General features: G+C 41.0%; 1 protein-coding gene across 1 annotated transcript; it reads right to left on the bottom strand.

The window, feature by feature from the left end:
• Window positions 1–397: 397 nt before the first annotated feature.
• LOC100337544 (keratin, type I cytoskeletal 19) lies at window positions 398–8,200 on the bottom strand. The gene is given in 8 exon segments (NM_001293120.1): window positions 398–411; window positions 1,622–1,725; window positions 2,866–3,092; window positions 4,449–4,574; window positions 5,863–6,024; window positions 6,163–6,319; window positions 6,489–6,571; window positions 7,709–8,200. Coding segments are annotated over 8 exon segments (1,365 nt in total).
• Window positions 8,201–14,272: the final 6,072 nt, after the last annotated feature.

Genomic DNA, 14,272 nt, shown 5'->3' with positions numbered 1-14,272 from the left:
CCAGGAGGGATAAAATGGATGCCTTAGTCCATTTGTATGATCCCTGCTGATTCACGAGTTTTGAGTTACCTTCCACAACATGGACTGAAGACCACAGAGGTAACGCCCAAAAATCCGCTGTATTTTTATGAGGCAAAGACACAGATTTTGTTTGCATCAGGCGGAAGCATAGTTTTATTAAAGGCCCCTTTACAAGAGTATGCCCCAAATCTACCCCATACACTCTGCAGAAAAAGGGAATAAGGTGATGAATTTCAGAGGTACTCTGGGACTAAATAGTTGGTATGAAAAACGTTCAACTGCTTGAAGGAAGTCTTCTCGTGCTTATAGTTTTCAAGTCAGAAAATTTAGAGTTGCATTGGCTATTTGTGTGGAAAATTCAATTTTCCTTGCAGGTCTATCTGCTGTGCCCTGAAGAGAGAGGGAGAAAGAGAATCATTTCAGGATTACAGCCTAAGCGTGTGGCACTGATATGTCAATGAATCTGCCCCATTCCTTTTAATGACAAAGATATGATATTGTGCTAGATCAACCATGTGTGTAAAAAATTCAACCAAAGAAAGAGCTCTTGTTTAAAGCAGTAATAGTAAACACTATTTCAGATAGGTATGGCAGGCTAAATGTACTAAAGCAGTGGTTCTCAACCTGCAGGTCCCAAGATGTTTTGGCCTTCAACTTTGAAATCCTAACAGCTGATAAACTCACTGGGATTTCTTGGAGATGTAGGCCAAAACAGTTTGAGATGTAGGGACCCACAGTTTGAAAACCACTGTACTAAAGGCTGCTGATCCTATCTGGTATTGAAAGCTTAGCAGGATCAGCCCTGGTTATTTTTTGAATGGAAGATGTCCAGTGAGTATGAATTGCTCCAGGCAAAATTTCAAGGAAGGAACTAGCAGAACCCCGTCTGAATATTCCCTACCTTCAAAAAAGTCCTACGAAATTCATGGGTTTGCCATAAGTTGACAAGCGACTTGAAGGCAAACACATACATGTCTAATTAATATTATTTAGAGTCAATAATAATGTAATAACTTTTAAAACATTACAATGTAAATTGTCCCAAGATTAATCAACTGGATTTAAGTATTGGAAGCATCAATGAAACTGAGATGGGATGGGAGACTTCAGGGAGGAAACAAGTGTCACCAAGGGCAAGGCAGGTAGTTGACATGAGTCCCCTTCGGGATGAGAAAGGCGGGGTATAAATGGGGCAAATACATAAACATTGACATATCTTGGCTACCTAAGCATTCCACAATTTTAGGAACTAGTTCTCCTTCCATTTCTCTAGTTCTTCCAATGCTTATCCAAGAAAGACTTACTCTTCAGTATTAATAGCAAGGAGTATTTTCTTACAAAATGATGTTCCCTTGTTAAGCAAGACTTATTTGCTTTCAACTCAACTCTGACTGTGGGTGACTCTTCTTAATAAGATTTATTTAAAGTACAGTCAGCACTGCCTTTCTCTGAGATTATAACTTCCCCAGAGTCACCCAATGGTTTTCTATGGCTGAGCAGGGATTTGAACTCTAGTTTCCCAGAGTTGTAGTCTAACATTCAAACAATTGAACCATTCTGACTCTGTTCTTAAGCATAGAACCCTGTAGCACCTTCTTACCTTTTGAATCGGGATGAGAAGGACGGCTTGGGGAGGATCTAGTTGTACTTCCACTGGACTGTCTGGAAATCCCGCCTCCTGAGCTGCCACTGCTGTGGCCAGTGCTGGAGCGGGAAAAGATAATTCAATGAGATCAAAAAAGGATTTAAGATAGCCATACTGTAAGCCACCATTTATCCTTCCATCCATTACATTTATGTCTCACTTTTCACTAATACACTAGAGTCTCACTTATCCAAACTAAACGGGCCAGCAGAAGCTTGGATAAGCGAATATGTTGGATAATAAGGAGGGATTAAGGAAAAGCTTATTAAACATCAAATTAGGTTATGATTTTACAAATTAAGCACCAAAACATGTTATACAACAAATTTGACAGAAAAAGTAGTTCAATACGCAGTAATGCTATGTTGTAATTACTGTATTTACGAATTTAGCACCAAAATCTCATGATATAATGAAAACATTGACTACAAAAATGGCTTGGATAATCCAGAGGCTTGGTTAAGCGAGGCTTGGATAAGTGAGACTCTACTGTATGTGTAAAACACAACTATTACTGCTACAAAAACAACACTATTGAAACCTTTGCAAATGACACAAAAATTGAGATTGTTTGGAATGTATAAACTATGGCTACAGAAAGGCATAACTGTACTTAATGTTAGCTAGATAACTAAATCTGTAACTTTCTTTAGTTAACATTAGAAGTGTTAGTTTGAAATTTTAAAAATCACTTAAAATTAAAAAAAAATGAGCAACTATTTCAGAAGTGTGACATCTTACATTTGAAACCACCTATCCAAAAATACCTTTCTGATATGCAGACGGAAGGAGAACATAAGTAAAATCAGCACTGAAGTGAAAGTGATCTTAAAAATGGCCCATACAGAATCAAGTATGTGTCATGGACTTCCAATGGCATTTTAATTCAATGTTTGATAACATTAGATAGCTGTCAGCTCAGCTCATGGTGCTGTAAAATATTATCTACATATGCTTTATAACTTCTAGTGTCCTAGTAGACAGGTTGTTGCAAGACATTTTGTTGCCTGAGGATCAGCACCAAATACTTGTCTAAGTCAACTAGCTGGTATCCTCAGTAATGAAATTCAATAACAAACAAAATTATATGAATAAAAATGTGATACTCATGCATAACAGCTAGAATCTACCACCTCAGATGACTTTCTCGCTCTTCCAAATGGTAGATCTTGCCTGAAATGTATCTGTGGTCTACCTACGCAATGTCATGCTGTCCTCCTTCTAACAGACAACGGTATGTCTGGATCTCCTGTTCCAGGCGACACTTGACATCCAAAAGCTCTCGATATTCTCGGTTCTGGCACTCCATCTCTGCCCTCAGCTCTCCTAGTTGCTGCTCCACACAAGAGATTTGGTTCTGTATTTCAGCCAAGTGGCCATTATAACGACATTCTGTCTCAGCCAAAGAGTCTTGCAGTGTATCCCTCTGAGGAATTCAAAAATGCAAAATTAAAATATAGTAAATGATGAAACAAGCATTGACTAATTGAAAATAACAGTGTATAGTTTCTTTTGGGAACTTTTCTTACACCAAAACTGGAATTCTGTTGTGGCACCACACCATCATAACTAGGAGATGTGTTTTCAACATGTTTGTGCAAGGAGGGATTCAATATCCCCTTGTGGAACAAATGCCCAGATTGCCACAGCACAATGGATTTGACTACCAACAAGCTGACATGCAGTGACAGCTTTGCTTATTTTATGAACAGAAGAATCTGTGATTGCTTAAAGCATGCATGGTGCTTCCCAGTGTCATTGGGACGGGTCTCTTCACCCATGTAAATACCCTAACAGAACTTTACACTCTTTCACTTTTAAGCAGGATGCCTGCTATGTAGGAAATCCAGATCATAACTTCCAATATTTCAGTGATAAAAACTAGGCTCCATGGGGCCAAGCAACATTAAAATGTGGTTAAGATGGGGAAAAGTGTTAATGAAGAAGAATGCATAGACTAGGGGATGGCTGAAGTAGTTTGCTTTTGCCTGAGCCTACAGGAAAGGACAAGATTCCACCTCTTCCTTCCTAAACCCAAGTTAATTTGGTTTGGGGAGAAGGGAGAAAGGGACATCTTAAAAGTGAAAAAAGTGAAGTGACAGAGAATTAATCAGCACTGTCTCTGAAATTGGAATTGATGAAGCATTAAAAAGATAGGATTTTACTGGTAGCATATTGTTCATTTGCATTTGGAGAAAGGCTGGAACACTCTTTGGTTCTTAGTGTTATAGTGTAATAGTGGCCAAAATCCTGTTCTCTGAAAAAACTGGAGTAGAATCAGTGAAATTTACCTGTATGTTGACTCAACCAGTGATTCACAGGGTTTACTCCAGTTGTGAGTAATAGAATTTAGGCTAATTACCACATAAATTTCACATAATAAATCTGATTATTCTCCTCTTTTTTCTCATAACAGTTGTACTTTTTCACTCTTTCTGTGATTTCTCCACTTTAGTTTCCCCATCCCTCTTCGGCATGTCCTCTACTTCCCTCCCTATACCATTAGATGTCCATGTGGAATGATTCAGGCACATAGAACCCTCTAGGTACATTAAAACAACATGGAGCTCTATACCTGCCTCAAAGCTATATTTTTATGAGTTCCATAGAATAACAACCGAAAATATTTCTTTACAGTCTTGGCATTTTTTCCTGGCACATGGGTGGAACATTGCACACAGTTAACAATACTTCTTTGCCATCTCAGATACGGTTTTACAGAACAGATAAGAAAGTTGACTTGTTGAGTCCAACTTTATGAATGCAGAGATACTATACGTACCAAACTAAGTTGTGCCTGTAGATCAATTTCTAAAGTTTGCAGCTGGCGTTTCAGGTCAACAATTTGGTTATTACAATCTTCAGCTTCTTTGCTGCTGTTGCAGACCTCCAGATTCACTTCCTCCATCTGAAAAAGCAGGAAACACAACATTAGAAGAGGCATTCTGTTTTGTTTGTTAGATCTCGCTGAGTAAATGTGGGTTGCTCTCTTGTATTGATCCAATGTTTATTAAGTCTTGCGATACTTTTATTTATTAAATAGGGCAAAACATGAAGATGTCGGGAGCAAAGGGGAAGCATAATACAGCAGATGAAGTTGGTTGAACTTGCCCATCCATAGCACCTCTGGCAGAGCACACAGGTGCACAGATGTCCTTAATTATAAAATAGTATTCCATTCTACTCAGAGCCGGCCCTAGGTATTTTTCAAGTGTAGGCGAACAGAATTTTGGCGCCCCCCCCCCCCCCCAAACCAATCACTGAAAAATAAAAGCGTTGGATAAGCGAAAATGTTGGATAATAAGGAAATATAAAGGAAAAGCCTATAAAACATCAAATTACATTATGATTTTAAAAATTAAGCACCAAAACATCATATTTTACAACAAATCAATAGAAAAAGCAGTTCAATACATGGTAATGTTATGTAGGAATTACTATATTTGCAAATTTAGCACTAAACATTGAACAGGGATATAGGGCAGTGTGGACTTAGATAACCCAGATAGCCCTCAGTATTAAAAAAAACCCTCTAAAATCAGGACAATAAATAAAGAACAACACTCTGAAAACAGAAGAAATCCAGACAGTAAACAATCAGGGACAGCTAACTCCTCCCAAAAAAAGATTCTCCCAGGCAAGAAGAAGCCAGGCCTTGAAGCCACAAGGCCATTAAATGCTAATCAAGGTGATTAATTACAACATTCACACCTGCTTCAAAGAAAAGTTCTTTCTCCCACCCTGGACCTTCTATAGATATATAAACCCCACATACCTAGCTTCCAAGTTCCTACAGACCTCACAATCTCTGAAGGCCCCAAAGGTGGGCTTGCATGGTGCGAAGGTGGGTCTGCGCTGGCCGGAAGGCCCAGCGCGGCCGCTGGAAGGCCCGAAAGAGAAGGAGGTGGAGAGTGGTGCCCTCCTCCCAGGACGATGGTGCCCCCGGGACGATGGCGCCACAGGCAAATGCCTATTTCGCCTTATGGTTGGACCGCCTCTGATTCTACTCCAATTAAATAATAGTATTACTTTCTCAAAACCCATTTATACAAATCTGCTATCATATGCAAATACATATAAATCTCTGGCCCTTTCTGTCACTTTCTTTTTTAATTAGCATAAGTCAAATAATTATCTCTCCCCATCCTTACAATACTTGACTAGACATGACTTTCTGTCTTGCATGTGTGACGTACCTTACTTTCATACCACTTCTCAACTTCTCTACGGTTATTCTCAATCATGTTTTCATATTGGCATCTCAACTCATCCAGGACCTTCTTCAGGTCAGGCCCTGGGCAAGTATTGACCTCCACACTGACATCCCCACTGGATTGTTTCTTCAGATGCTTTGATTCCTGCAATGTAGAAGTTTTGATTAAGATGGAATGGACCATTGTCAGAGGGAAGGAAATTTCCCTTCCCAATAATATGATTGTGTTAAGAGCTGAGATGGGCCCTCATTTATATTGGGCTTGTGATAATTCAAGGTTCACCTCTTCATGGTTCTTCTTGAGGCAACACAGCTCCTCCCGGAGGGACTCAAGTTGTGCCTCAAGATCAGATCTACATAGGGTCAATTGATCCAGAACTTGGCGTAAGCCATTGATATCAGCTTCCACATTCTGACAAAGGGCCAGCTCAGTCTCATACCTGAAAAAAAGGAAATGTGTAGATACTAGACAGATAGATGAAGGGTTCCACCCATGTGGTGCTCATTTGCATTGCAGGCCTTTTGAGACTAGCATGTTTATGAACACATGAGGAGAATGAAGAATGTTTCCCGCAGTGACACCCACTGTATAACTTAAGAGGGACTCACTTCATTCTGAAGTCATCTGCAGTCATCCTATTATTATCAATATCCAGGACAAGTTTGCTGTTTTCAACAGTGGCACAAACAATCTGCAAGAGAAGAAGCAATACAATCTGAGTGTTGCCATCTGCTTATTCTTGGTGCAGAGACCATCATTTGTTGCATTTCGGTTCTCAGTTTTTCTTTCTATACTATGATGGCTTATTTCCATGACTATTCACAATCAATGGGATTGTACTGGACTTATGTTTCTCTCGTCTATGACTCTAGTAAATCTAGAAAGTCTGTTACCTATTAGTTCTATAATGCAATCTCCATCTTCCCCAAGGCTGTTCAATTACTTGCAAACTTGTTTCTGTCACTTTTATCATTATGTCACTGTCAGAGAAGGAAGCAAAACTTGAGGGAAGATCTTTTCTATTTTTTTAAAAAAAATAATTATTTTAGAACAGGTGTTTTGGCCTACAACTCCCAGAAATCCCAGCCAGTTTATCAGCTGTTAGGATTTCTGGGAGTTGAAGGCAAAAACATCTGGCGACCCACAGGTTGCGAACCACTGGTTTAGAGTATTTAATGTGAAATGCAATTCCAAGTGGTATTTGTGAGGTGTTGTGGATCTCAATCTGTGGGTACACAGATGTTTTGGCCTTCAACTCCCAGAAATCCTAACAGTTGGTAAATTGACTGTGATTTCTGGGAGTTGTAGGACAAAACACTCGGGGACCCACAGGTTGAGAACCACTGCACTTAAAGCAATATAGATATCTAGAAGTTTTGGGGGCTCAATGAGAGCTTGACGACATGATTACAATGCCCCAAACCCTGTTTTAAAAGATAGCATTTTCTTTTTCTAATTATTCAACAACTTATCCCCTTGTTTTAGGCATAAAATCAAGTACAAAAATTGTAAATATTGCTAAATCTAACCAAAGACAGGGACTGCACCAATCAACTCTTCTATTTCATTCCCTGTGCTTTTCCTCTCCTATTGAGATTAATCAGTGCAATCCAGATCACAATATATAGTCACCTGAAGAGTTCATTATCATTGCCTACAAGCAAGGTGGACTTCAGGGCGTACTATTGCATTGCATGAAAAGCCAAAACGTAAAAAGCAAATACAATGATCCAAAGAATATTTGGACCTTGGGCCATCCTACACTACTACATATTTAGTGTTTTGGCCATCAGACTCCATATGATAGATAGAGGTACAGTGTTCCTACCTGATTTTTAAGGTCTTCAATTTGTTGGTAGTAAGCAGCGTAATCCTTTGACTCATTGACTGGGCCTTGCCTATCATACCACTCCTTAATTTTGCACTCTAGTTGACCATTTTCCTCCTCCAGGCATCGCACTTTGTCCAGGTAAGATGCCAGGCGGTCATTGAGATTCTGCATGGTCATCTTTTCATCACAGGAGAGCAAAGGTGCCTCATTGCAAATGCCAAATCCACCTCCAAGATGCCCAAAGCGGCTGGAACCATACCCACCACCATACCCACAACCTAAAGCACCTCCAGCAAAGCTACTGTCAATGCCACTTCCCCCATAACTCATTCCACCACAGTAGCTCCTTGCAGACATGCCGCATCTAGCAGGGGAGGAACATCTTCCAGAATTAGCCCTTCCACCACTACCACCAGTGACACAGCTACCACTGCTGCTTCTCCCCTTGGTATACATCGTTGTAGTGGTATGTTTGGAGCTGAAACTCATAATGTAAGAATCTTAGAAGTTAGACCAAACACCAAGAAAAAGCCAAAGACACACACATGCACAGATCCACACACAGCTTGACAGAAATAGTTTACTGAAGATTTTGGCATCCACACAGTTTGCATTTATACTTTATGCTATGTGGGTGTTGCCACAAGGATGTCGTGGTGCCTTCCTCTTCTACAGGGCTGGCTCATCAGGTTGGCTCCACCAAGAAAAATTGTTCTTGAGGCAAACTTGTCTCTGTAAATCTCATTTACATGAGTAAGGCCTTTGACAGTGTCAGCAACTTTCTTCCAAAAATACTATCAGGAGCAGTCACATGAATCATTCAATTTGCCCCACACAGAAAATTTTACGAGAAAGCATCATGAAACAACACTGCCTTAAACTATTAGCAAGAAAGAAATAATTACACCTTTTGGTAATAAAGGATTCTTCTATCGCCATTAGACATCTTGTGATTTTAATTTTGTTTTCATTTGATTTTGAGTTTACCTGTAACAGTTTTCTCATTTTTAGAATATGGGCCAAATTACAAATACACATTTTCCTCAAGAAATAAACTGAGCAATGGTCTGTTTATTATTCCTCCTTAGGATTTTTGGTTTCCTTGACACAATTAGAGCATCAGACTACATCTTTGTCTACACTAGCCATAATACTTCAGGGTACTCTGCTCAGAATTGCCGCAGATAAATGAGAGCTCCCCAAAGCCTCTTGAGGTTACATGGCTGTCTCAGCAGACAGAGCCTTGACATCAATGCCCTGTTCTCCTGAGTGACATCACTTCTGGTGAGGTCACAACCCAAAGTAAGGGCACCAGCAATGTATGCCAGGGAACTGATTCAGGTTGATGAAACAGTGGTGGGGGGGGGGGGGGCATGTGGATATTGGCCCACCCTGGATCCAGTCCAGTCAAGCCAACCATACTTTTTTTTAAAAAAGAGATAGGAGATTCCTGGATGCTCCAGAGATACTAGTGGTTCTTCTTGTACTGGATAAGTGGCTGGAAGCAGTATCTCTGCTATGTAGCTGACCATATGTAATGAGGACTGCCTGGTGGGAGGCAAGTTCATTTTATTTTGTTTTGGCATGACCCAAATTAAGGGCCAAAATAATTTAGGTATGTGTTCAATCAGAAAAGCTCATCATAAAACAACCTGTGAAAGAAATGTAGGATATATAGATTTCTGTCATGCGTATTATTGAATTTCATTGAGAAACTTTTCTTTTTGACCAAAATCTGCTGCATCAACAATAAATTCAGGGTCCATCCAAACCAGCTCAAAATGTGGGACCTGTTCTGGTTTTAATTTACTTTACTTTGGATTAATTAAACACTTGGAAAGATCTAGAACTTAATGTAAAGTCCAATTCTTTTCCATTATGGGCCCAGTGGGAATTGACTCCCAGGACCACTTCCACAATCCTGGGGGGAGAGTCAATCCCCACTGTAATTAGAGTTTAAAGGGTTGGATAGCTGCACATTTGAGGCAGGATCTAAGCTATGGTCTATGGAACACATGGATTTTCTTTTGTTCTCTCTAGTGCTATACCCTGACACTGAGGTACCTTCCAGACTGGCTTCAATCCTGGGAGGAACTGGGATATTTTATCCCAGTTCCTCCTGGGATTGAGATTCCATACCTTCCCCAAACCCCGGGCTTTCTCTAGTGGGTGGCTACATGCCCTCCCAGGCAAAGCAGAGGGCATGGGGCTGGTCCCCAGCCCACCATTTAGCCCCTAAACTTATGTGAGAGGCCTAGTTGCATGTTCAGGCCCCTCCAGTGAAAGCTCCTATACATAAAAATGATGTTTTGGGAGATTGAGGGAGGGAGGAAAATCCCTCCCCCCCCCCCCCCCCCCGCCCTAACTTCCTGATGCATCATTTTGACGCATCAGGAACTTTCACTGGAGGGGCCTAAGCATGCAACCAGGCCCTTCACATAAGTTCTGAAGGTAAATGGGAGGCTGGGGACTGGCTCCATGCCTGTCTGAAAGGGCCCTCAGAGTCAGTGTATAGCTCTAGAGAGGACAAAAGAAAATTCATGTGCTCCACAGAGCATGGCTGAGATCCTGCCTCAAATGTCACCTGAATATCAGGAAGAACATTCTCACTGTGAGAGCTGTTTGGCAGTGGAATTCTCTCCCCCAGACTGTGGTGGAGGCTCCTTCTCTGGAGGCTTTTAAGCAGAGGTTGGATGGCCATTTGTTGGGGGTCCTTTGAACGCAATTTCCTGCTTCTTGGCAGGAGGTTGGACTGGATGGCCCATGAGGTCTCTTCCAACTCTATTGTTCCATGATTCTATGTGCAGATATTGCAGCTATCCAACCCTTTAAACTCATCTTAAAACCCAGCCATCTGAAATTAGTGAGGTTTGTTCTGCTAGTGAGTGAAACACTATGAGATTATGTGAACAATCTCTCCTGCTAACGAGCAAAGTTGGAATGGAAAATTGCAACAGGTTCCTGCAGAGATCCTGACTTCGGACCCCCACAGCTGTGTTTGCTGGTATGATGGAGTTGGTCATGCCATCCTGTATTGCTATGACTATGAATGACGAATTAGGGATTTAAGGTGAATTTCAGGGTCATTTGCCATCATGACAATAGTGCCTGAATCATAAATGAGAATACAAAGCAGATGCAATACTTTAAATCTTACTTACATCATGTTTTAACAACCCCTGTTGTAGACATATGCCTCTTCCCTGTCTTCTACAACATTAATAGTCCAGACTGAATTTACCCTTCCTACCTCCTTGTCAATTATTCAGGTACTTCTGATTCCAGACCTGCCTGACTGTCTGCTGATCCAATTGCTAGACCTGACCCTGCAAAGACTCCATTCCATCTACCTTAACTGAGACTATCCATACATATACATATATGCGAGCATGAATTGCATTTCTCACACTGTAATTATACATCCAAGCATAACTTCCAATGTCACAACTTCACATTACACAACATTGTGCTAAGCTGCCTCTGCACAATATCCAGGACTGCATCTTTAATAATTTTAATTATTAATAATACTGTCACTCTTGGTAATAGCAAGTGTTCAGTTTATTGTGAATTGGGGTTCGGGGTGGCTCTAGTGCCACTTTTGCAGATTCTTCCTCATGCATCCTTTCTTCATATACACTGGATGACACCAAAGCACTCTAATCAAGTTGACAGCTTCCTATAATCATTGGTCAGATGGTTGAAAAGAGCATCTAGATAGATAAAAAGTCATCTGGATAGATAAAAAGTAATCTCTTTTTATCTATCCTCTCTTGTCCCATGTTCAATTTCTGAATATAGAAATGTTTAAGCTGTTGCCCATTTTTCCTATGAAAGCAGACTTTATTTTATACCTGAACAGTTCTGGCTGTGAGAAAACCTGGAATTTCTTGAAGGAGTCAATAATTTGATGCCGTTGGGAAAAATTCTCATTCGTATGTGCAATTACCTAGATTGCGAGATAAGGAACCAGAACTCCACAAGGAACCTTTCAATTTAAACCTGAAAGTTTGGAATTCTCTGCCAGTTTGGGGTGGGAACAATAATGCAGTTTGTCACGAGGTTCTAGTTTGAATTGCAAAATATGAAATGCAGCGTAAAAGTTCAAATTATATGAGTTGCTGTTTTGTTGTTGTGTGCCTTCAAGTCATTTCCAACTTAAGAGAACCCTAAGGCAAACCTATCATGAGGTTTTCTTGGCAAGATTTGTTGAGTGCGGTTTTGCCTTTGCCCTCCAGTAAAGTTGAGAGAGTGTGACTTGCCCAAGGTCACCTTCACATCCTAGTCTCTGAAGTCCTAAACCAACACTCAAACCATTATACCACACTCTCTCATAATTAGGGAGGGGCATTTAGAATACTCAGCCAAAAATTCCTAACATTTCACCAAGCTAAAAAAAAACCCAAACAAACCCAGAATACCATAGGATATTGTCATGGCAATTGAAGTGGAATCAGAATGCTTTCAATGTGCAGTGTGAAATGACCATAGTCATGCACAAACACCTGTCCATCCTCCCCAAATAAAACATTCAGACTTTTTGCTTTATAGAACCATAAAGGAGCAGACACATTTGCTCCATTATGCTTTATCAGCACAAGTACAGTTGTCACTTCACTTAAATAAACCTCTAATATAAGCTGTTACTAACATAAAGCTCCATCCAGGTAAATGCTTTATAGAACCATAAAGGAGCAGACACATTTGCTCCATTATGCTTTATCAGCACAAGAACAGTTGTCACTTCACTTAAATAAACCTCTAATATAAGCTGTTACTAACATAAAGCTCCATCCAGGTAATCATTGAGGGTTTATTCTCATTAGTGGTGGACCAACTTGGCCTCCATCCTATTAGTAGTCCTAGTTCAGTGGTTCCCAGCCTGTGGTCCGTGGACCACCAGTGGTCCCCAAGAACTAAAATATGGTCTGCGGCCCTAATTTACCACACCATTGAAATGAGAGCAACTGGTCTCACAAAACCCTCATATAATGCCAAGGCAACAGAGATGTCAGGAAAGGAGAGGCTGACTACCCACGGAAGGCACAACAACAAGCCTCCTGACTGATGCTTCTCCTCCTCCTCCCTCCCCCTAAGTGGAGGCGTTCCATATGGGGCTTGAAATCAGGGGCGCCTTGGTGTCTTCATTTTTAGGCCTGTTCCTGGGTTATTTGGGGCGCTGATTCAGAAAATTGCATTGGATAGACCACATCAGCTCTATATTATTAAATATGGTTTTCTGTGGGCGAGCAGATGGTGACTACTGTATGGCATATGTTCTGTATCAGAAACTAGAGCTGATGTGGTCTATCCAATGCAATTTTCTGAAATAGCACCCCAGATAACCAAACCAAATCTAAAGTTGACCAAAAACTGATTTGTGACCCTTTTGGTGCTAATGTAGGAGAATGGTCCCTGGTCAAAGTGGTCCCTGGTGAAAAAAGGTTAGGAACTACTGTGCTAGTTGCAGTAGGTCCATAGATTCAGCTGTTGAATGATGAGTCAGAGTGTATGTAAATTTCATTGATTCAGTGGGGCTACTCTATATAAAGCTTTCTTGACTTTCTTGGGGTAGATGTAAATCCATTTATTCTTGGTATGCTGAGGAACTTACCTTGATAAGTCTGTGACAAATTTCAATCCTATTGAAACTGGTTTAGAACAGGATGCCCTGAAGAGAGCTAGTGGCCTCTTCAGAATTTTGCCATGCACAGGTTCCTATTTAGAATCATAGAATCATAGAATCATAGAATAGTAGAGTTGGAAGAGACCTCATGGGCCATCCAGTCCAACCCCCTGCCAAGAAGCAGGAAATCGCATTCAAAGCACCCCCGACAGATGGCCATCCAGCCTCTGCTTAAAAGCCTCCAAGGAAGGAGCCTCCACCACAGCCCCGGGGAGAGAGTTCCACTGTCGAACAGCCCTCACAGTGAGGAAGTTCTTCCTGATGTTCAGGTGGAATCTCCTTTCCTGTAGTTTGAAGCCATTGTTCCGCGTCCTAGTCTGCAGGGCAGCAGAAAACAAGCTTGCTCCCTCCTCCCTATGACTTCCCTTCACGTATTTGTACATGGCTATCATGTCTCCTCTCAGCCTTCTCTTCTGCAGGCTAAACATGCCAAGCTCTTGAAACCACTCTTCATAGAGCTTGTTCTCCAGACCCTTAATCATTTTAGTTGCCCTCCTCTGGACACTTTCCAGCTTGTCAACATCTCCCTTCAACTGCGGTGCCCAAAATTGGACGCAGTATTCCAGGTGTGGTCTGACCAAGGCAGAATAGAGGGGGAGCATGACTTCCCTGGATCTAGACGCTATACCCCTATTGATGCAGGCCAGAATCCCGTTGGCTTTTTTAGCTGCTGCATCATATTGTTGGCTCATTTACTTCAGTTTCACATAGTAATGGAATTATAATTAGCACCTAAGCTGCAGACTTATTTTCCACATACTCGTCCATTGGAAATGGTGTCTATCCTAGGGTATTGTTGGGGGTGGAAGAAATGATTATCCTTAGGGGGGGAAAATTGGTATGTTCTGGTAACACCATTTTTCTCCCATCATCTT

Source organism: Anolis carolinensis, chromosome 6, assembly GCF_035594765.1.
Source record: "Anolis carolinensis isolate JA03-04 chromosome 6, rAnoCar3.1.pri, whole genome shotgun sequence".
Taxonomy (NCBI): Eukaryota; Metazoa; Chordata; class Lepidosauria; order Squamata; family Dactyloidae; genus Anolis; species Anolis carolinensis.
The sequence above is the reverse complement of the archived record's forward strand: the minus strand, read 5'-3'. Positions and strand labels throughout refer to the sequence as shown.